This window comes from Hemitrygon akajei, chromosome 27 (assembly GCF_048418815.1).
Source record: "Hemitrygon akajei chromosome 27, sHemAka1.3, whole genome shotgun sequence".
NCBI classification, from domain to species: Eukaryota; Metazoa; Chordata; class Chondrichthyes; order Myliobatiformes; family Dasyatidae; genus Hemitrygon; species Hemitrygon akajei.
This window is the reverse complement of record NC_133150.1, coordinates 49,002,643-49,024,875: the sequence shown is the minus strand read 5'-3', so window position 1 is coordinate 49,024,875 and position 22,233 is coordinate 49,002,643. Positions and strand designations below refer to the sequence as shown.

The 22,233-nt window shown below is 44.4% G+C and overlaps 1 protein-coding gene across 4 annotated transcripts in view; it reads right to left on the bottom strand.

Moving 5' to 3' along the window:
* The window catches only part of LOC140717380 (C4b-binding protein alpha chain-like), an 88,643-nt gene that overhangs the window by 45,729 nt on the left and 20,681 nt on the right, over positions 1-22,233 (bottom strand). For 3 of the 4 annotated variants that reach the window (XR_012096525.1, XM_073030904.1, XM_073030906.1), the window contains exons 7-11: positions 13,090-13,278; positions 12,477-12,570; positions 10,702-10,775; positions 9,010-9,192; positions 7,390-7,575 (exon numbers count right to left, since the gene is read on the bottom strand). Coding sequence is in view for 3 of the 4 variants with exons in the window: in XM_073030904.1 (XP_072887005.1) it covers positions 7,390-7,575; positions 9,010-9,192; positions 10,702-10,775; positions 12,477-12,570; positions 13,090-13,278 (726 nt within the window). In the remaining variant the exon portion in view is untranslated. The remainder of the gene's footprint in view (positions 1-7,389; positions 7,576-9,009; positions 9,193-10,701; positions 10,776-12,476; positions 12,571-13,089; positions 13,279-22,233) is intronic. The other variant, XM_073030905.1, reaches the window with a different exon arrangement.

Sequence of the window (22,233 nt, the reverse complement as noted above, 5' to 3'; positions counted from 1 at the left end):
GATCTGGATGTCACAATTAAATAGATAAGGATTTTATTTTGTAGAACGTAGAACACTGAGAGGAGATCTGATAGATATATAATATTACAAGGGGTACAGATCTGGTAAATGCAAGCAAGCTTTTTCTGCTGAAGCTGGGTGGGACTACAACCACAGGTCATGGGTTAAAGGTGAAAAGTGAGAAGAACATGAGGGCAAATTTCTGCATTCAGAAGGTTTGAGAGTGTGGAACGAGCTGCCAGCACAAGTGGAGCACACGGGCTCCACTTCAATGCTTAAGAGAAGTTTGGACAGGTATATGGTTGGGAGGGCATGAACTGAATTGATTTGACTTTATTTCTTACGTCCTTCACATACATGAGGAGACTTTACGTTACGTCTCCATCTAAATGTGCAAAGTGCAATCATAGTAACTTATATTAATTTATAATAAATAGAACAGTCAATGTAGTATAGAGTACACTCAAATCAGCGTGAGATTATCAGTCTGATGGCCTGGTGGAAGAAGTTGTCCCGGAGCCTGTTGGTCCTGGCTTTTATGCTGCGGTACCGCTTCCCGGATGGTAGCAGCTGGAATAGATTGTGGTCGGGATGGCTTGAGTTCCCAATGATCCTATGGGCCCTTTTCACACACCTGTCCTTATAAATGTCCTGAATCATGGAAAGTTCACAACTACAGATACGCTGGTCTGCCTGCACCACTCTCTGCAGAGGCCTGTGATTGAGGGAAGTACAGTTCCCATACCAGGCAGTGATGCAGCCAGTCAGGATGCTCTCAATTGTGCCCCTGTAGAAAGTTCTTTGGTGGCCCATAACAAACTTCCTCAACCGTCTTCAGGTGAAAGAGGCGCTGTTGTGCCTTTTTCACCACACAGCTGGTGCACACAAACCATGTGAAGTCTTCGGTGATGTGGATGCCGAGGAACTTCAACCTGTTTACCATCTCAACCCCAGATCCATTAACGTCAATAGGGGTTAGCCCATCTCCATTCCTCCTGTAATCCACAACCAGTTCTTTTGTTTTTGCGACATTGAGGGAGAGGTTGTTTTCTTGACACCACTGTGTCAGAGAGATGACTTCTTCCCTGTAGGCCACCTCGTTTTTGTTTGAGATAAGGCCAATCACTATAGTGTTGTTGGCAAGTTTAATTAACAGACTGGAGCTTTTGGTGGCAACACAGTCATGGGTATACAGGGAGTAAATGATGGGACTCAGAATGCAGCCCTGAGGGGCTCCTGTATTGAGTGTCAGAGGGTCAGAGGTGAGGGGGCCCACTAATACAACCTGCTGGCGATCTGACAGGAAGTCCAGGATCCAGCTGCACAAGGTAGGGTCAAGGCTGAGGTCTCTGAGCTTCTTGTCAAGCCTAGATGGAACTATGGTGTTGAATGTTGAACTGTAGTCCAAGAACAGCATTCTCACATAAGCATCCTTCTTCTCCAGATGTGTAAGGACGGTATGTAGAGCAGTGGTTATTGCATCATCAGTCGAGATGAGCGAATTGTAGGAGGTCCAGTGTGGGTGTTAGTAAGCTGCAGATGTAATCCTTGACCAGGCTCTCAAAGCATTTGCTTATTATTGAGGTGAGTGTGACAGGACGCCAATCGTTCAGGCATGTTACCTTGGTCTTTTTTAGTACAGGGACATGGTGGATAATTTGAAGCAGGAGGGCACTCTACACTGGGAGAGGGAGAGATTAAAAATGTCTGTAAACACACCTGCCCGTTGTGCTGCGCACATCCTAAGCACTTGCCCTGGGATGCCGTCTGGTCCTGCAGCCTTGTGACTGTCCACTCGTTGGGGACATCTGCGTACCTCAGCCTCAGAGATGACCAGCTTGCAGTTTGTAGCGGTGGCTTTCCCCAGAGGCTCAGAGTTAGCGACATCGAACCGAGAGTAAAAGTGATTGAGCTCATCTGGGAGAGAGGCCGCGATGTTGGCGGCACCACTACGATTGGAGAACAATGGTCCCAGTGCAGGTCGATGGGAGTAGGCAGTATGGCACGGACTGGATGGGCTAAAGGGCCTGTATCTGTGCTGTACTTTTCAATGACTCTAAGGCATATGACACAAGAAGACAAGGGTGTTAAGCAACCTATGGCACACTTGTGTTAATCAGACAGTGGACTGAGTATTAGAGTTGGCACGTGGTGTTACAGCTGCCCAAAATGTCAAAACCTCCTCTCCAGACTGAGTCAGACATCACACCTGGTGGGGAACAGATGCAAGGATGTGGCACCACAGAACTCAGGCTCAGCTCAGTGAAGCTTTAGCAAGATCACAACAGGGATTCTCAGCAACCTTACACAACCAACACAGGAACTTTGCAATGGACAGACAGATCTTTTGGAACAGACTACTAACGTTTCACTACTGCAGGGCAACAAAGAGCTCAACACGAACCCACCCCATATCTCCATAACCCAGACTAGACCTTGAGATTCATCCTGCCCCATTCCCAACCGCCAGAGACGTTCCCACCCCACTCCATTACCCCAGACACCTACTGCCTCATGACAGCCCCTCTTCCGGCACCCTCCCGCTCTCTCACTCACCTGCGCCTGCCAGGCAGACGTGACTGAGCCCAGGGCAAATGCTGGAGGAACTCAGCATGCCAAACAGTATCCATGGAGAAGAGTCAACAGTCGATGTTTCAGGCTGAAACCCTTCATCAGGACTGGACAGGAAGGGGAGAAGTCAGATTAAGAGGATAGGGTAGAGAGGAAAGAAGCAGAAGGTAATAGGTGAAACAGGGAGAAGAGAAGGGGAGAGTGAAGTAAAGAGCTGGGAAGTTGATTTGTGACACACATGAGGAGATCTCATAGGAAAGGGTAGAAGAACATGGAAAAAAAGGAAGGAGGAGCAGCGTCAGAGGGAGGTGATGGATGGGTAAGGAGGTAAGGTGAGAGAGGGAAATGGAAACGTACATGGAGCGTAGGTGCTCGGCAAAGCGGTCTCTGAATCTACGCCAGGTATCACTGGCATACGGGAGGCCACTCCAGGAGCACCAGATACAGTCGATGATACCAACAGACTCGCAGGTGAAGTGTCACCTCACCTGGAAGGACTGGTATGCTGGGGCCAGCCCACACGGGTTGCCTCACTTTTCAGTGCCAACATAGTATGCCCCACAATGTCCAGAACAAAACAGAACCAACCTGCAACAAGCCCCCATTCCACCCCAACTCCATTTACCTGTGCGCACATACAACCACAAGACACAGCAGCAGAATCAGGCCATCCTGCCTATTGAATCTGCTCTGCCATTTCAACATGGCCGATCCATTTCCCTCTCAACCCCATTCTCCTGCCTTCTCTCCATAACCCTTCACACCCCGACTTATCAAGAATCTATCAAACTCCACCTTAAATACTCCCAATAACCTGGACTCCACAGCCACCGGTGGCAACAAAATCCACAGATTCACCACCCTCTGGCAAAAGAAATTCCCCCTAATCTCCATTTTAAATGGATGTGCCTCATTTCCGAGGATGTGGCCTCTGTCCCAGATTCACATCCTCTCTCCAGTGTCAGCACATCCTTCCTCACAATACCCCAAGTGAGGCCTCACCATTGCCTTATGCAGCCTCAGTATTAATTCCTTGTTTTAATATTCTAGTCCTCTTGAAATGCGTGCGAATATTCCTTACCACTGACCCAACCTACAAGGTAACCTCTCGGGAATCCTGTCTGAGGCCTCCCAATTACCTTTGCATCTCAGATGTTTGAATTCTCTGCCTGCTCAGAAGAGTCTTCACTTTAGATAGATAGATAGATACTTTATTCATCCCCATGGGGAAATTCAACATTTTTTCCAATGTCCCATACACTTGTTGTAGCAAAACTAATTACATAAATACAATCAGTAACAATATGATATGCCTCTAAATCACTCTCTCAAAAAGCACTAATAATAGCTTTTAAAAAGTTCTTAAGTAGTTTACTTAAATACATTAAATACAATCAACCCCGGCACTTTAACATATCTTACTCCTGGCTGTTGAATTGTAAAGCCTAATGGCATTGGGGAGTATTGACCTCTTCATCCTGTCTGAGGAGCATTGCATCGATAGCAACCTGTCGCTGAAACTGCTTCTCTGTCTCTGGATGGTGCTATGTAGAGGATGTTCAGGGTTTTCCATAATTGACCGTAGCCTACTCAGCGCCCTTCGCTCAGCTACCGATGTTATACTCTCCAGTACTTTGCCCACGACACAGCCCGCCTTCCTTACCAGCTTATTAAGACGTGAGGCGTCCCTCTTCTTAATGCTGCCTCCCCAACACGCCACCACAAAGAAGAGGGCGCTCTCCACAACTGACCTATAGAACATCTTCAGCATCTCACTACAGACATTGAATGACGCCAACCTTCTAAGGAAGTACTTTAGTTCCTTCTGTCAAAGTGTATGGCTGTACACTTCCTGGCACCATAACAGCTTTATTTCCATCTTTAATATCTCTATTTTTCCCTTTCACCTGACCTGGAGTTACACGCTGACCTCGGTTCTTTGCAGGAATGGGACCCGCTCTTGGGCTTTCAAGACTGGCTGTTGTTCGATATGCCAAGGATGCAGTCAAAGACGTTAGCTTGCCTTCGGAGGTCCAAGATCTCCTGGCTCTGGAGACAGGCGGATCACGGGAGTCCGAAGATCCATGCTGTGTGCCCAGAGACTTGAGATCCTTGGGCACAGAGCTCGGAAAAAGCGATGCTATGGACTTTTAACATCGTAAAGCAGCCAGTTGTTTGCTATGTCTCCCCTCTCACTGTGAAACAGACACCTCTTTTTCCTTTATTCGGGAGAGAGAGAGCCTGTGGTATGTCGAATGCCAGGTGAACAAGTAGCCTTTGGGGTACTGAAAGTCTGTGCCTTTGCTGCTCGCATGAGTGCTCGGTGGTGGGTGCTGATGCTTTTGTTTTGGTGGGGGGAAGGGGAATTGTTGCTTGCTGCTGCTTACATGCAGGAGGGAAAGGAGTTGAGGGGGACTTTGAGGTTCTAACATTTAACTGTCGTTCTTCTTTGTTGTCACTCCACTGTTTTCATGGATGGTTGCGAAGAAAAAGCATTTCAAGATGTATATTGTATACATTTCTCTGACATTAAATGTACCTTTGACACAGTATTCCACCTGCCACTTCTTTGCCATTCTCCTGACCTGCCCAAGTCCTTCTGCAGCCTCCGGCTTCCCCAGTATTGCCTGTCCTTCCACCCATCTTCATATTGTGCATAAACTTGGCCTCAAAGCCATCAATTCTGTCATCCAAAGACGTAAAAAGCAGTGGACCTGACACTGACCCAGTGGAACACCACCGGTCACTAGCACCCATCAGAAAAAGCACACTTCATTCCCACTCTTTGCCTCTCGCCAATCAGCCAATGCTCTATCCAGTCTGTGATACCTTGGGCTCTTAACAGCAGCTTCATGTGTGGACCTGTCAAAGAACTGCTGAACATCCAAGTACACAACATCCACCGATTCTCCTCTGTCTATCCTACTCGTTATTTCCTTATTACATCAGGAGTATTTAAGAATTTCAGAGTCATTCAGAAGAGAAACTCAAACTTCCATTTTATCCCCCAAATGCAACTGAATCGTATTTTATTTGAAAGTAAAAATTAAAAAACCTGACTCACTCCATGGATCAGCTCTTTGCCCACTCACTTATCGATAGCTTTTTACAGCAGGAGACTACAAGTAGGAAGAAGAATAAACCGTCCAGTTGCTCATGTCTGCCCACCCACTCTAATTCTAGCTGACAATTTGTCTACAGTACTTTCACTTCCATCTTGCAAAGGAACTGGGGTATGTGCATGTAAACCTGCAGAAGTGACAGTAGAGGAAATATGCAGACTCCAGTATAGTACAACATGGTGCAATCATTCCTTCACTTCCCTCATCCAAACCATACACAGTATAGCGTCAGGATCATAGATGCAAACAGGCCCTTCAGCCTATCTAGTTCACAGTGAACTAATCTTCTACGTATTTCCATCGACCTGCACCTGAACCATAGCCTCTATATCCTGCCCATTCAAGTACTTGCCCAAAATTCTCTTAACTGTCAAAATCAAACCCACATCCACCATTTCTGCTGGCAGCTTGTTACCAACCCTGACCACCCTCTGAGTGGAAAAAAGACTTCCTGAAATATTTCATGTTTCATCCTTAAACTACGATCTCCCGTTCTGATCCCATAGAACAGAGAACAGTACAGTAAAGGAACTGTCCCATCAGTGCAATTAAACTAATCCCATCTGTCCATGTCTCTCCATTTTCCTCATATTAATGTTCTTATCTAAACATCTCTTAAAAGTCCCTCATGTTTCTTCCTCTACCAATAACACAGACAGCCAACAGTCTGTGTAAAAAACACTGACCCTCACATCTCCCTTGAAAACACTTCCTTTCGATTTAAGTGCATTCCCTCTCGTATCAGCCCTGGGTGAAGAGATACTGAACATCTACTCTCTCTGTCGCTCTCATAATCTTACACGTCTCTATCAGCATCTGCCGCTCCAAGAAAAAAACAAACCGCTTCTCCAATCTCTCATTATAGCAGATGCCCTCTAATCCAGACAGTAATGTAAATGCTATGTAAAATATTTGATATACTGCATTGTTCAGGGTTTGACTAACTGATACTAAATAATACCGGATGTACCTGTTCCGACTTACTTAGTAAGAGAACTCATGATTTTTTCGATCCTGATCCATGATAACCCATGCACGTCCTCCCGTATACTTTAAATCATCTCTAGACTACTTATAATACCTAATACAATGTAAATGCTATGTAAAATATTTGATATACTGCATTGCTCAGGGAATAATGACAAGAAAAAAAAGTCTGTACACGCTCAAACAACAAGTGCTGGAAGACCACCTCCGGGTTTTCTCGATTCGCGGTTGGTTGAATTCGCGGATGCGGAACTCGCGGATAAGGAGGGCCGACTGTACCTCTATCTCCCCTCGTTTTCTGCTCCCCAGTGTCTAAAGTCCTAACCAATTCAAAATTTCCCCTTAACTAAAATCCTCTATGAACTGCTAAATGCTGAAGTTCTGGCTAGATCCCTGTGACATATCACTGTTTACAGGCCCAAAGCTTTGCTAATTCTTTCTTCACAGATGTCGTGTGTTTTTTGGATTTCCAGCATCTGTGGTATTTTGTTTTCAATCTGCAGTTTTGTGACACAAAAGCAAAGATAGGTCTCATTTTGAAACATAACCTATAACCATTTTATTCTTTAATCTCAGAAGCTGAATCTTTAAAAGATTGTAGGAGTGAAGAGTAGCAGGTAAACTGTCACCAAATCACATTTTTTTAAAATCATACTGCCTCTCAATTCAGATTCAGTTTTACCCACTATTTCTGGAAATGTTTACTCACGTGGTGTGCAGGTGGGTGGTGGGGGTGAAAACTTGCCGTCCTCTCCACATACAATGCGACCATCGCCCTCCATCTCATAACCTTCTTCACACCGGAAACTGATTTGCTCCTGATATTTATAAGTAGGTTTGTATATCGATACCATGCGGACATTGTTAGGAATATCAGGAGCCGGACATTTAACATCTGGTAAAATAAAGAACTTGTTGCTGTTAGGTATCCTAATGAATTCACAACACAAATAAAATAGTAAGAAAAGTTTTAATTTTAAATTCAAAGCACTTAAAGGCACAAAAACACTTTGCTAAACTAAAACAGATGAAAAAGCAGCATCTCATGCAGATGCAGACCGTTCAAGCAGAATGCCCACTGTAACTTTGTGCTCTGCTGCTGGACCTCACTGGCAGTCCTCAGAGCTGCTGAGAGGAAGTGCCACCCTTCCACATTCACGGACATGCTGCCCTTCCCCAAAAACCTAACCTGCTTCTATTCTCTTCAATCTTCACCTCAACTACTCAGTGTATTGCCCTGACAATCAGATGCTCACCTTTCACCACTAATATAAGACCATATGATATAGGAGCAGAAATAGGTCGAGTCTGCTCCAGCATTCTTGGCTGATTTATTATCTCTCCGCGACTGCCTGGTCCACTCATCCCTCCCCACAGATCTCCAACCTGGCACTTATCCCTGCAAGCATAAATGCTACACCTGTCCCCACACCTCCTCTCTTACCACCATTCAGGACCCCAAACTGTCCTTCCAGGTGAGGCAACACTTCACTTGTGAGTCTGTTGGGGTCATCTATTGCATCCGGTGCTCCCGGTGCGGCCTCCTCTACATCAGCGAGACCCGACGTAGAATGGGGGAACGCTTCGTTGAGCACCTCCGCTCCATCCGCCACAATAGACACGATCTCCCGGTTGCCACCCACTTCAACTCTGCTTCACGTTCCCATTCGGATATGTCCATGCATGGCCTCCTCTACTGTGTGATGAGGCCAAACTCAGGCCAACACCTCATATACCGTCTGGGTAGTCTCCAGCCCCTTGGCATGAACATCGAATTCTCCAACTTCCAGTAATTCCCTCCCTCTAACTTCCCCCATCCCTGTCTTACTCTGCCTCCTCCTCCAGCTGCCTAACACCTCTCTCATGATTCTGCCTTCTTCTACTATACAGTGCTTTCCCCTTACATTCCTTCTTCACCTTCCCTGCCTATCCGCTCCCTGCGTCCCCCTCCCCACCCTTTGATCTTTCCTCTGATTGGCTTTTCAATCAGAGGAAAGTACCTACCAGCCTTCTCCTTCTCACCCCTACCCCCACCTTCTTTATAGGGCCCCTGCCCCCTCCCTCTTCAGTCCTGATGAAGGGTCTCGACCCGAAACGTTGACTGCTCGTTTCCACGGATGCTGCCCGACCTGCTGAGTTCCTCCAGCGTGTTGTAGGTGTTGCTCTGACCCCAGCATCTGCAGTGTACTTCTGAGTTTTGGAAAATCATTGTATATTTCCATTAAGGAACTGCATGAAGAATTAACTGACTGCATGAAGAATTACAAAACTAAAACACTAAATATGTTTAAAATGGTAATTAAAACAGGTTTCATTTTTAGTTCAGTACCTTTGCACTTTGGAAAGGGATGATTCCAATTTCCATCACTTTCACAGATAAGCTTGCGTTCACCGATCAATGAGTAGTCGTCATGGCATGAAACTTCCGCCACCATTCCGTATTCCCATGACTCTGCAGAGAGCCTTGATATTTCGCCATTCTCAATGGCCGGAATGTCAGGACATTTAACAACTGGCAACAAATGTACTTCAGTTAATGCCCAGAGCAGACCATCACATCACACCTTTAACTTCATGGTTAAAGGTCAAACCAGCTCAGTAAAAGTTCAACAGCACTCTATCGCAATGTAGCATGCAGAATACAGGGAAATCTCATCCTCTCCAATACACATTCAAACCCCCATGACCACATATCCACCTTTCACAATCTAGGCACCCACTCTGAACTTAGACCAACTCATCCCCGGGGGAGAGACACATACACAGCAGCACAGTGGTCAATGTAATACTTTACAATGTCAGCAATCGGGATTCAATTCTGACGCCGTCAGTAAAGAGTTTGTTACGTTGTTCCTGTGACTGAGTGGGTTTCCTTCAGGAACTCCAGTCTCCTTCCACAGTCCAAAGATGTCTGTATTATGCCAGTGACAAACAGAAGAGATTCTGCTGATACTGGAAATTTAGAGTGACACACAGAAAATTCTGGAGGAGATCAGCAGGTCAGGCAGCATCCATGGATAGGAATAAACAGTTGATGTTTCAGGCTTAGACCCTTCATCAGGACCAGGTACAGGCGTCTTCATACTCTCCAATACACAATCAAACTCTCATGACCAAGTGTATCTACCTTTCATAATCTTGGCATTCAGTCTGACCTTAGAGAAACTGACTATAAAGATGTTGTCAAGACTGGAGAACATTAGTTATGGGATTAGATTGGACAGGCTGGGCTTTTTCCCCTGGAGTTAAGAAAGCACAAAGGGTGACCCAAGAGGTGTGTCTAAGATTATAGGAGGCATAGATAGGCTGAATAGACCCTAGTCCTGAGGAAGGGTCTCGGCCCGAAACGTCAACTGTACTTCTTCCTATAGATGCTGCCTGGCCTGCTGTGTTCCACCAGCATTTTGTGCGTGTTGCTTGAATTTCCAGCATCTGCAGATTTCCTCATGGCTGGACAGTCAGCTCTTTTTCCCATGGTAGTGGTATAAAAAACTGTGCGGGCACGGGTTTAAGGTACGAGGAAGGAGATCCGTCAGGGAGTTTTGACTTTTACACAGAGAATGGCTCATATCTGGAACTCAGAGCACGGCAGTGGAATCACTGCAGTCACTACTTTTAAAAGCTATTTCGACAAGATACAACCATGCAAGACACAGGTGATAAATTATTGGAACTCATTGCTACGGATGGCTGTGGAGGCCAAGTCACTGGGTATTTTTAAAGCTGAGGTTGATAGTTTGTTTCTAAACCAGAGAGCAAGAGGCACTCTGAAGGGGAATAGTAACAGAATAGAAATAAAGGCAACCAGTAAAAGAACATCAGTCACAGTTAGATGGCTAATGGCCTCAGATTGTTGACCAGTACTGAGGGTATAATACTGTAGCCTCAGCCCATCATCTCCACCACCATTAGATTTCTGAATGGACAATGCACCCATGTACACAACATCATTTTATTTCATTTTACACTACTTATTTGATGTAGTTATATATATTAAACCTGATTCTGTATCTCAGCTCACCTTCACATGTAGGTACCTGGCCTCCCCATCCATCATCTTCACACAACCGGTAATTTCTACCCACCAGCTTATATCTAAAGCGATGACAAAATTATAAAAATTATCTCAGAGAAGCTTAAAGTTAGAGCAGTGTTATCAGGAAGAGACTTAGCAATTATATTCCATTAATTTGAAATTTATTAGGATAGGATTGTAATAGAAAAGAGGAAAATGTGTAATTCCATTCTTAGATGGAAGAACATTAATTGAGTGAATTGCAACACTGCCAATCAAGATCAGTTCCAATATTTCTCCTAATGTAGGAAAAATATTGGCATGAATTAAATGCTAACTTTTCGTTTATATTTTAAGAGACCATGGGACAGAAAAAAATCAGATTAACACAGAAAATGCTGGAGAAAGTCAGCAGGTCAGCTAGCATCTGAGTAAATACAAACACTTTATTAAACCTAATAAAATGTCTCAGCCCAAAACATCAACTGCTTATCCTTCAATAGATACTCCCTGACCTGCTGAGTTCCTCCAGCTTTTTCTGTGTGTCGCTCAGGAATTTCAGCATCTGCAGAATCTCATGATCCTGATTCAGTTTAACTATGACGGGACTAATGTCCACAAGCAGGTGTAAAATGTGTCTGAATCAGACAACCAATTTCCCAATGGTATAAATCCATGACACTTACAAAAACCGAGTGACCAAGATGGACAAATGTCCCAAAGTGCAAGTGGAGACACTCACACTGAGGCGCACAACAGCAGCAAAGCAGGGGATGTCATTTATTTATTAATTTTATTTCAAAATACAGCACGGTAACAAGCCCTGGCCACTAAATTACAGCCATCTGTCCAATCAACCTACTGACCCGCACATCTTTGGAACACGGGAGGAAATCCGAGCACCCTGAAGAAATTCATGCAGTCCTGGGGAGAATGTACAAACTCCTTACAGACAGCAGTGAGAATTGAACCCAAGTTACCAATGTTTTAAAGTATTACGCCAATCACAATTTCCCAATTATTGGATATTAGCAAGTCTGGGAAGGTCAGTGTTTATTGCTTTTCTCCATTGCCTTTGAGAAAGTGATGGAGTTGTCATCCTTCAGCTGAAGTTGTTCAACAGCAGCATGAGATGGGGAGATAAGTCCATGGAGCAGTAAGGCTGATCAACAACTCCCCTAACAAGACCACCCCACCACACCTCCAAACACCACTGCTTCATCATTTACTGTCAGTCAGCTGATGTACAGACACTGCTGTACCATCATTCTACGGACACACAATCTATGCATAGAAGCTATCTTACATATTTACATTTTTTGTAATTTTTTATTATTGGGTTCTTTATCTCAATGTTTTTATTTGGTGCTGCTTTGGATCTGGAGGAACAATTATTTCATTCTCCTTTACACTTGTGTACTGGAAATGACACTAAATAATCTTGAATCTTGAATGCATGACTGGCCCATGCTGGTCAAGCTCATCCCATTTTCCTGCATTTAGCCTTCTCCCTCTAAACCAGGGGTTCCCAACCCTTTTTATGCCATTAACCAAGGGGTCCATGGACCCGAGACTGGCAGCCTCTGCTTTATCATGTAGCTGTCCAAGTACTCCTGTTAATGTACCACCCTTACCCACCCCTTTCCGACAGCTAATCCTTTATACTGTCCAGCTTCAGTTTTTCCACCACCTTCAGTTCTGATGCTGACACTATTGCAATAAGTTGTAAACTGAACTATTAACTCAACTCTTTTCTTTCAATCAAGTATGTGAATACTCACCCTTCATAACAGTAAAATGTAACACTACTTCCAAAAGTATTGTTACCCTGGTAATACCCATTCATAACTTCCCCTGGACTTCCACAGCTCTTTGCTGAACAAAAAAGGAGAAAAAAGCCAGGATGTTACAAAGTGTTGATGAGCCTTTCCAATACAATTCACTGAAATGTAAGAGAAACACTAAACTGATACACACTTTTTCCCAGATTTTTCTAAATATTATTTAATTTTAAAGTAAAATTAAAATTACTTTTATTTTAAAGTGAGCAAGTTAATTTTTTCAAGACATTAAACTTCTCAGCAAATTACAGTGGCATTTTACCACTCATTAGATTAATATTTGTTATTGCTGATAAAATAAGCTCTTCCAAAATTTCAGTTTGCTTTTTCTCATTGAGAATTGAAGCTCAGATTAGCAGATTTTCACTCTTCTGTCTAAAAGGTAGAGCAGCACACTTGAGAATTAGATTTGCGTCAGGAAGCATCTGACTCCCATGAACCACACTCCAGCTAACTTACTTCAGTCCTGGAGAGGATGGGGACTGAGAAAAGATGCAGATTGCAGAATGGGAGAAGTTATTGAGTGAGAAAGGATTAGTTATTCAGTACTTACGTGTACAGGTGGCTCGTAATGGTTCCCAAACACCTTCATTACAAATAATAGATCTGCGACTGTATTGACGAAAAGTGTAACCGGGGTTACACACATAATAGACCGTAGATCCGCTTGGAAACTTTTTCTGCATGAGATACTTATCTTCTAGTAAGCCATTTTCCAATTCTGGTGGCCTGTCACATTTCCCTTGAAAAAAAAGAATTAGCCTTTTGAATTTAAACAACTAGCACAAGAGATGCATGCCTGGAAAAGATTCTCTTAAGCTGTTTTCCTTCCATCCAGTTCAATGATTTTTAGCATTTTTTTGGCTTGGTCACACCAAATATTGAAATGTACTATTCGGGAAATAAAGTCAAGTTAAACATGAATACAAGTACAGAGGCAAATAACAGTGTTTTATAGACAATAAGACAATAGACAGTAGGTGCAGGAGTAGGCCATTCGGCCCTTCTAGCCAGCACTGCCGTTCACTGTGATCATGGCTGATCATACACAATCAGTACCCCGTTCCTGCCCTCTCCCCATATCCCTTGACCCCGCTATCGATAAGAACTCTATCTAACTCTCCCTTGAATGCATCCAGAGACTTGGCCTCCACTGCCTTCTGGGGCAGAGCATTCCACATATCCACCACTCTTAATTAATTCCAAATAATAATGCAACAACATACAGAGAGAAGAGGCATAAACTGTCCAAATGGAGTCATAACCATAACCTTTCAATCAATATATATTAAAAAAAATTAATTACAGGAAAACATGAAGATATGAACATGTTCCACTACTCAAAGTGGCAAAGCAGTGGAAAGGGTCTCCAGCTTTAAATTCTTGGGAATGAACACCACAGAGGAGCTCTCTTGGTCCAACAACACCTCCTTGATAGTAGGGAAGGCTCAGCAATGCCTGTTCTCACTTAGGAGTTTAAAGAGAGCAAATCTGTCCCAAAATCTGCCTGTTAAACCCTTATCAGGTGTCATTGAGAGTACATTGGCATGATAGTGTGTCACACTAGTTGCAGCAGGATTGACCAAAAAGCACTTCAGTGAGTGATCAGAACATCACTGGAATACAACTATCGATATGGAAACCATCTCCAAATGACAAGATCTACGCTGTCACACAAAATCGTGATTGGCTCACCCCACCCCAGTACGTCCTGCAGGAGATATAGAAACACCCCTGCACAGACATTCGGACTGAAAAACGGTTTTTTCCCCAGGGCTGTCATACAACTGAACAATGATACATCCACACATTGTCCAGAGGCACCATGAAGTGAGTGAAGTGGATGGGCATAATATTTGAAGTGATTTTATGCTTAATCATTGTGTTTTATAAGATGGCATGAGCAACACTTGAATGGGGCAGCCACTGTTTCCTTTAATTTTAAAGTGTTTTGTTTTTAGTTCAGTTGTAACTTAGAAGTCATTGTAAATAACTCAGATGTTAATTTAAATTTTGTCATTGTGTTTTCAGTAATTGAATTCCCAGTATATTGTTTTGCACTGAATGGAGTGGCACTGTAATTTCATTGTCCTCACAATAATGCTCTAACTAACTCTCACAGGACCAAATATACAGCAGTCACTATACTATCCAAATTGACTTGCTGGTAGAACAACAAGTCCTGGAAATAGAGCTCCATAATTCATTGAAAGTCACAGAACAGGTATGTAGGGTTGTAAAGAAAGCTTTTGGCACATTGCTGCTCACAGATCAAAGTACTGGGTACGGGAGATGGGATGTTATGTTGAAGTTGTATAGATGTTGCTGAGGCCCAATTTGGAATACCGCGTGCAGTTTTGGTCACCTACATACAGTTGCGATGTAAATAAGGTTGAAGGAGTACAGAGAAAATTTACAAGGATGTTTCTGAGTCCGGTGGATCTGGATGTCACAATTAAATAGATAAGGATTTTATTTTGTAGAACGTAGAACACTGAGAGGAGATTTGATAGATATATAATATTACAAGGGGTACAGATCTGGTAAATGCAAGCAAGCATTTTCTGCTGAAGCTGGGTGGGACTACAACCACAGGTCATGGGTTAAAGGTGAAAAGTGAGAAGAACATGAGGGCAAATTTCTGCATTCAGAAGGTTTGAGAGTGTGGAACGAGCTGCCAGCACAAGTGGAGCACACGGGCTCCACTTCAATGCTTAAGAGAAGTTTGGACAGGTATATGGTTGGGAGGGCATGAACTGAATTGATTTGACTTTATTTCTTACGTCCTTCACATACATGAGGAGACTTTACGTTACGTCTCCATCTAAATGTGCAATGTGCAATCATAGTAACTTATATTAATTTATAATAAATAGAACAGTCAATGTAGTATAGAGTACACTCAAATCAGCGTGAGTTCATCAATCTGATGGCCTGGTGGAAGAAGTTGTCCCGGAGCCTGTTGGTCCTGGCTTTTATGCTGCGGTACCGCTTCCCGGATGGTAGCAGCTGGAATAGATTGTGGTCGGGATGGCTTGAGTTCCCAATGATCCTATGGGCCCTTTTTACACACCTGTCCTTATAAATGTCCTGAATCATGGAAAGTTCACAACTACAGATACGCTGGTCTGCCTGCACCACTCTCTGCAGAGGCCTGTGATTGAGGGAAGTACAGTTCCCATACCAGGCAGTGATGCAGCCAGTCAGGATGCTCTCAATTGTGCCCCTGTAGAAAGTTCTTTGGTGGCCCATAACAAACTTCCTCAACCGTCTTCAGGTGAAAGAGGCGCTGTTGTGCCTTTTTCACCACACAGCTGGTGCACACAAACCATGTGAAGTCTTCGGTGATGTGGATGCCGAGGAACTTCAACCTGTTTACCATCTCAACCCCAGATCCATTAACGTCAATAGGGGTTAGCCCATCTCCATTCCTCCTGTAATCCACAACCAGTTCTTTTGTTTTTGCGACATTGAGGGAGAGGTTGTTTTCTTGACACCACTGTGTCAGAGAGATGACTTCTTCCCTGTAGGCCACCTCATTTTTGTTTGAGATAAGGCCAATCACTATAGTGTTGTTGGCAAGTTTAATTAACAGACTGGAGCTTTTGGTGGCAACACAGTCATGGGTATACAGGGAGTAAATGATGGGACTCAGAATGCAGCCCTGAGGGGCTCCTGTATTGAGTGTCAGAGGGTCAGAGGTGAGGGGGCCCACTCTTACAACCTGCTGGCGATCTGACAGGAAGTCCAGGATCCAGCTGCACAAGGTAGGGTCAAGGCTGAGGTCTCTGAGCTTCTTGTTGAGCCTGGATGGAACTATGGTGTTGAATGTTGAACTGTAGTCCAAGAACAGCATTCTCACATAAGCATCCTTCTTCTCCAGATGTGTAAGGACGGTATGTAGAGCAGTGGTTATTGCATCATCAGTCGAGATGAGCGAATTGTAGGAGGTCCAGTGTGGGTGTTAGTAAGCTGCAGATGTAATCCTTGACCAGGCTCTCAAAGCATTTGCTTATTATTGAGGTGAGTGTGACAGGACGCCAATCGTTCAGGCATGTTACCTTGGTCTTTTTTAGTACAGGGACATGGTGGATAATTTGAAGCAGGAGGGCACTCTACACTGGGAGAGGGAGAGATTAAAAATGTCTGTAAACACACCTGCCCGTTGTGCTGCGCACATCCTAAGCACTTGCCCTGGGATGCCGTCTGGTCCTGCAGCCTTGTGACTGTCCACTCATTGGGGACATCTGCGTACCTCAGCCTCAGAGATGACCAGCTTGCAGTTTGTAGCGGTGGCTTTCCCCGGAGGCTCAGAGTTAGCGACATCGAACCGAGAGTAAAAGTGATTGAGCTCATCTGGGAGAGAGGCCGCGATGTTGGCGGCACCACTACGATTGGAGAACAATGGTCCCAGTGCAGGTCGATGGGAGTAGGCAGTATGGCACGGACTGGATGGGCTAAAGGGCCTGTATCTGTGCTGTACTTTTCAATGACTCTAAGGCATATGACACAAGAAGACAAGGGTGTTAAGCAACCTATGGCACACTTGTGTTAATCAGACAGTGGACTGAGTATTAGAGTTGGCACGTGGTGTTACAGCTGCCCAAAATGTCAAAACCTCCTCTCCAGACTGAGTCAGACATCACACCTGGTGGGGAACAGATGCAAGGATGTGGCACCACAGAACTCAGGCTCAGCTCAGTGAAGCTTTAGCAAGATCACAACAGGGATTCTCAGCAACCTTACACAACCAACACAGGAACTTTGCAATGGACAGACAGATCTTTTGGAACAGACTACTAACGTTTCACTACTGCAGGGCAACAAAGAGCTCAACACGAACCCACCCCATATCTCCATAACCCAGACTAGACCTTGAGATTCATCCTGCCCCATTCCCAACCGCCAGAGACGTTCCCACCCCACTCCATTACCCCAGACACCTACTGCCTCATGACAGCCCCTCTTCCGGCACCCTCCCGCTCTCTCACTCACCTGCGCCTGCCAGGCAGACGTGACTGAGCCCAGGGCAAATGCTGGAGGAACTCAGCATGCCAAACAGTATCCATGGAGAAGAGTCAACAGTCGATGTTTCAGGCTGAAACCCTTCATCAGGACTGGACAGGAAGGGGAGAAGTCAGATTAAGAGGATAGGGTAGAGAAGAAAGAAGCAGAAGGTAATAGGTGAAACAGGGAGAAGAGAAGGGGAGAGTGAAGTAAAGAGCTGGGAAGTTGATTTGTGACACACATGAGGAGATCTCATAGGAAAGGGTAGAAGAACATGGAAAAAAAGGAAGGAGGAGCAGCGTCAGAGGGAGGTGATGGATGGGTAAGGAGGTAAGGTGAGAGAGGGAAATGGAAACGTACATGGAGCGTAGGTGCTCGGCAAAGCGGTCTCTGAATCTACGCCAGGTATCACTGGCATACGGGAGGCCACTCCAGGAGCACCAGATACAGTCGATGATACCAACAGACTCGCAGGTGAAGTGTCACCTCACCTGGAAGGACTGGTATGCTGGGGCCAGCCCACACGGGTTGCCTCACTTTTCAGTGCCAACATAGTATGCCCCACAATGTCCAGAACAAAACAGAACCAACCTGCAACAAGCCCCCATTCCACCCCAACTCCATTTACCCGTGCGCACATACAACCACAAGACACAGCAGCAGAATCAGGCCATCCTGCCTATTGAATCTGCTCTGCCATTTCAACATGGCCGATCCATTTCCCTCTCAACCCCATTCTCCTGCCTTCTCTCCATAACCCTTCACACCCCGACTTATCAAGAATCTATCAAACTCCACCTTAAATACTCCCAATAACCTGGACTCCACAGCCACCGGTGGCAACAAAATCCACAGATTCACCACCCTCTGGCAAAAGAAATTCCCCCTAATCTCCATTTTAAATGGATGTGCCTCATTTCCGAGGATGTGGCCTCTGTCCTAGATTCACATCCTCTCTCCAGTGTCAGCACATCCTTCCTCACAATACCGCAAGTGAGGCCTCACCATTGCCTTATGCAGCCTCAGTATTAATTCCTTGTTTTAATATTCTAGTCCTCTTGAAATGCGTGCGAATATTCCTTACCACTGACCCAACCTACAAGGTAACCTCTCGGGAATCCTGTCTGAGGCCTCCCAATTACCTTTGCATCTCAGATGTTTGAATTCTCTGCCTGCTCAGAAGAGTCTTCACTTTAGATAGATAGATAGATACTTTATTCATCCCCATGGGGAAATTCAACATTTTTTCCAATGTCCCATACACTTGTTGTAGCAAAACTAATTACATAAATACAATCAGTAAAAATATGATATGCCTCTAAATCACTCTCTCAAAAAGCACTAATAATAGCTTTTAAAAAGTTCTTAAGTAGTTTACTTAAATACATTAAATACAATCAACCCCGGCACTTTAACATATCTTACTCCTGGCTGTTGAATTGTAAAGCCTAATGGCATTGGGGAGTATTGACCTCTTCATCCTGTCTGAGGAGCATTGCATCGATAGCAACCTGTCGCTGAAACTGCTTCTCTGTCTCTGGATGGTGCTATGTAGAGGATGTTCAGGGTTTTCCATAATTGACCGTAGCCTACTCAGCGCCCTTCGCTCAGCTACCGATGTTATACTCTCCAGTACTTTGCCCACGACACAGCCCGCCTTCCTTACCAGCTTATTAAGACGTGAGGCGTCCCTCTTCTTAATGCTGCCTCCCCAACACGCCACCACAAAGAAGAGGGCGCTCTCCACAACTGACCTATAGAACATCTTCAGCATCTCACTACAGACATTGAATGACGCCAACCTTCTAAGGAAGTACTTTAGTTCCTTCTGTCAAAGTGTATGGCTGTACACTTCCTGGCACCATAACAGCTTTATTTCCATCTTTAATATCTCTATTTTTCCCTTTCACCTGACCTGGAGTTACACGCTGACCTCGGTTCTTTGCAGGAATGGGACCCGCTCTTGGGCTTTCAAGACTGGCTGTTGTTCGATATGCCAAGGATGCAGTCAAAGACGTTAGCTTGCCTTCGGAGGTCCAAGATCTCCTGGCTCTGGAGACAGGCGGATCACGGGAGTCCGAAGATCCATGCTGTGTGCCCAGAGACTTGAGATCCTTGGGCACAGAGCTCGGAAAAAGCGATGCTATGGACTTTTAACATCGTAAAGCAGCCAGTTGTTTGCTATGTCTCCCCTCTCACTGTGAAACAGACACCTCTTTTTCCTTTATTCGAGAGAGAGAGAGCCTGTGGTATGTCGAATGCCAGGTGAACAAGTAGCCTTTGGGGTACTGAAAGTCTGTGCCTTTGCTGCTCGCATGAGTGCTCGGTGGTGGGTGCTGATGCTTTTGTTTTGGTGGGGGGAAGGGGAATTGTTGCTTGCTGCTGCTTACATGCAGGAGGGAAAGGAGTTGAGGGGGACTTTGAGGTTCTAACATTTAACTGTCGTTCTTCTTTGTTGTCACTCCACTGTTTTCATGGATGGTTGCGAAGAAAAAGCATTTCAAGATGTATATTGTATACATTTCTCTGACATTAAATGTACCTTTGACACAGTATTCCACCTGCCACTTCTTTGCTATTCTCCTGACCTGCCCAAGTCCTTCTGCAGCCTTCAGCTTCCCCAGTATTGCCTGTCCTTCCACCCATCTTCATATTGTGCATAAACTTGGCCTCAAAGCCATCAATTCTGTCATCCAAAGACGTAAAAAGCAGTGGACCTGACACTTACCCCGTGGAACACCACCAGTCACTAGCACCCATCAGAAAAAGCACACTTCATTCCCACTCTTTGCCTCTTGCCAATCAGCCAATGCTCTATCCAGTCTGTGTTACCTTGGGCTCTTAACAGCAGCTTCATGTGTGGACCTGTCAAAGGCCTGCTGAGCATCCAAGTACACAACATCCACCGATTCTCCTCTGTCTATCCTACTCGTTATTTCCTTATTACATCAGGAGTATTTAAGAATTTCAGAGTCATTCAGAAGAGAAACTCAAACTTCCATTTTATTCCCCAAATGCAACTGAATCGTAATTTATTTGAAAGTAAACATAAAAAAACCTGACTCACTCCATGGATCAGCTCTTTGCCCACTCACTTATCGATAGCTTTTTACAGCAGGAGACTACAAGTAGGAAGAAGAATAAACCGTCCAGTTGCTCATGTCTGCCCGCCCACTCTAATTCTAGCTGACAATTTGTCTACAGTACTTTCACTTCCATCTTGCGAAGGAACTGGGGTATGTGCATGTAAACCTGCAGAAGTGACAGTAGAGGAAATATGCAGACTCCAGTATAGTACAACATGGTGCAATCATTCCTTCACTTCCCTCATCCAAACCATACACAGTTTAGCGTCAGGGTCATAGATGCAAACAGGCCCTTCAGCCTATCTAGTTCACAGTGAACTAATCTTCTACGTATTTCCATCGACCTGCACCTGAACCATAGCCTCTATATCCTGCCCATTCAAGTACTTGCCCAAAATTCTCTTAACTGTCAAAATCAAACCTACATCCACCACTTCTGCTGGCAGCTTGTTTACCAACCCTGACCACCCTCTGAGTGGAAAAAAGACTTCCTGAAATATTTCATGTTTCATCCTTAAACTACGATCTCCCGTTCTGATCCCATAGAACAGAGAACAGTACAGTAAAGGAACTGTCCCATCAGTGGAATTAAACTAATTCAATCTGTCCATGTCTCTCCATTTTCCTCATATTAATGTTCCTATCTAAACATCTCTTAAAAGTCCCTCATGTTTCTTCCTCTACCAATAACACAGCCAGCCAACAGTCTTTGTAAGAAACATTGACCCTCACATCTCCCTTGAAAACACTTCCTTTCGATTTACGTGCATACCTTCTCGTATCAGCCCTGGGTGAAGAGATACTGAACATCTGCTCTCTCTGTCGATCTCATAATCTTACACGTCTCTATCAGCATCTGCCGCTCCAAGAAAAAAACAAACCGCTTCTCCAATCTCTCATTATAGCAGATGCCCTCTAATCCAGACAGTAATGTAAATGCTATGTAAAATATTTGATATACTGCATTGTTCAGGGTTTGACTAACTGATACTAAATAATACCGGATGTACCTGTTCCGACTTACTTAGTAAGAGAACTCATGATTTTTTCGATCCTGATCCATGATAACCCATGCACGTCCTCCCGTATACTTTAAATCATCTCTAGACTACTTATAATACCTAATACAATGTAAATGCTATGTAAAATATTTGATATACTGCATTGCTCAGGGAATAATGACAAGAAAAAAAAGTCTGTACACGCTCAAACAACAAGTGCTGGAAGACCACCTCCGGGTTTTCTCGATTCGCGGTTGGTTGAATTCGCGGATGCGGAACTCGCGGATAAGGAGGGCCGACTGTACCTCTATCTCCCCTCGTTTTCTGCTCCCCAGTGTCTAAAGTCCTAACCAATTCAAAATTTCCCCTTAACTAAAATCCTCTATGAACTGCTAAATGCTGAAGTTCTGGCTAGATCCCTGTGACATATCACTGTTTACAGGCCCAAAGCTTTGCTAATTCTTTCTTCACAGATGCCGTGTGTTTTTTGGATTTCCAGCATCTGTGGTATTTTGGTTTCAATCTGCAGTTTTGTGACATAAAAGCAAAGATAGGTCTCATTTTGAAACATAACCTATAACCATTTTATTCTTTAATCTCAGA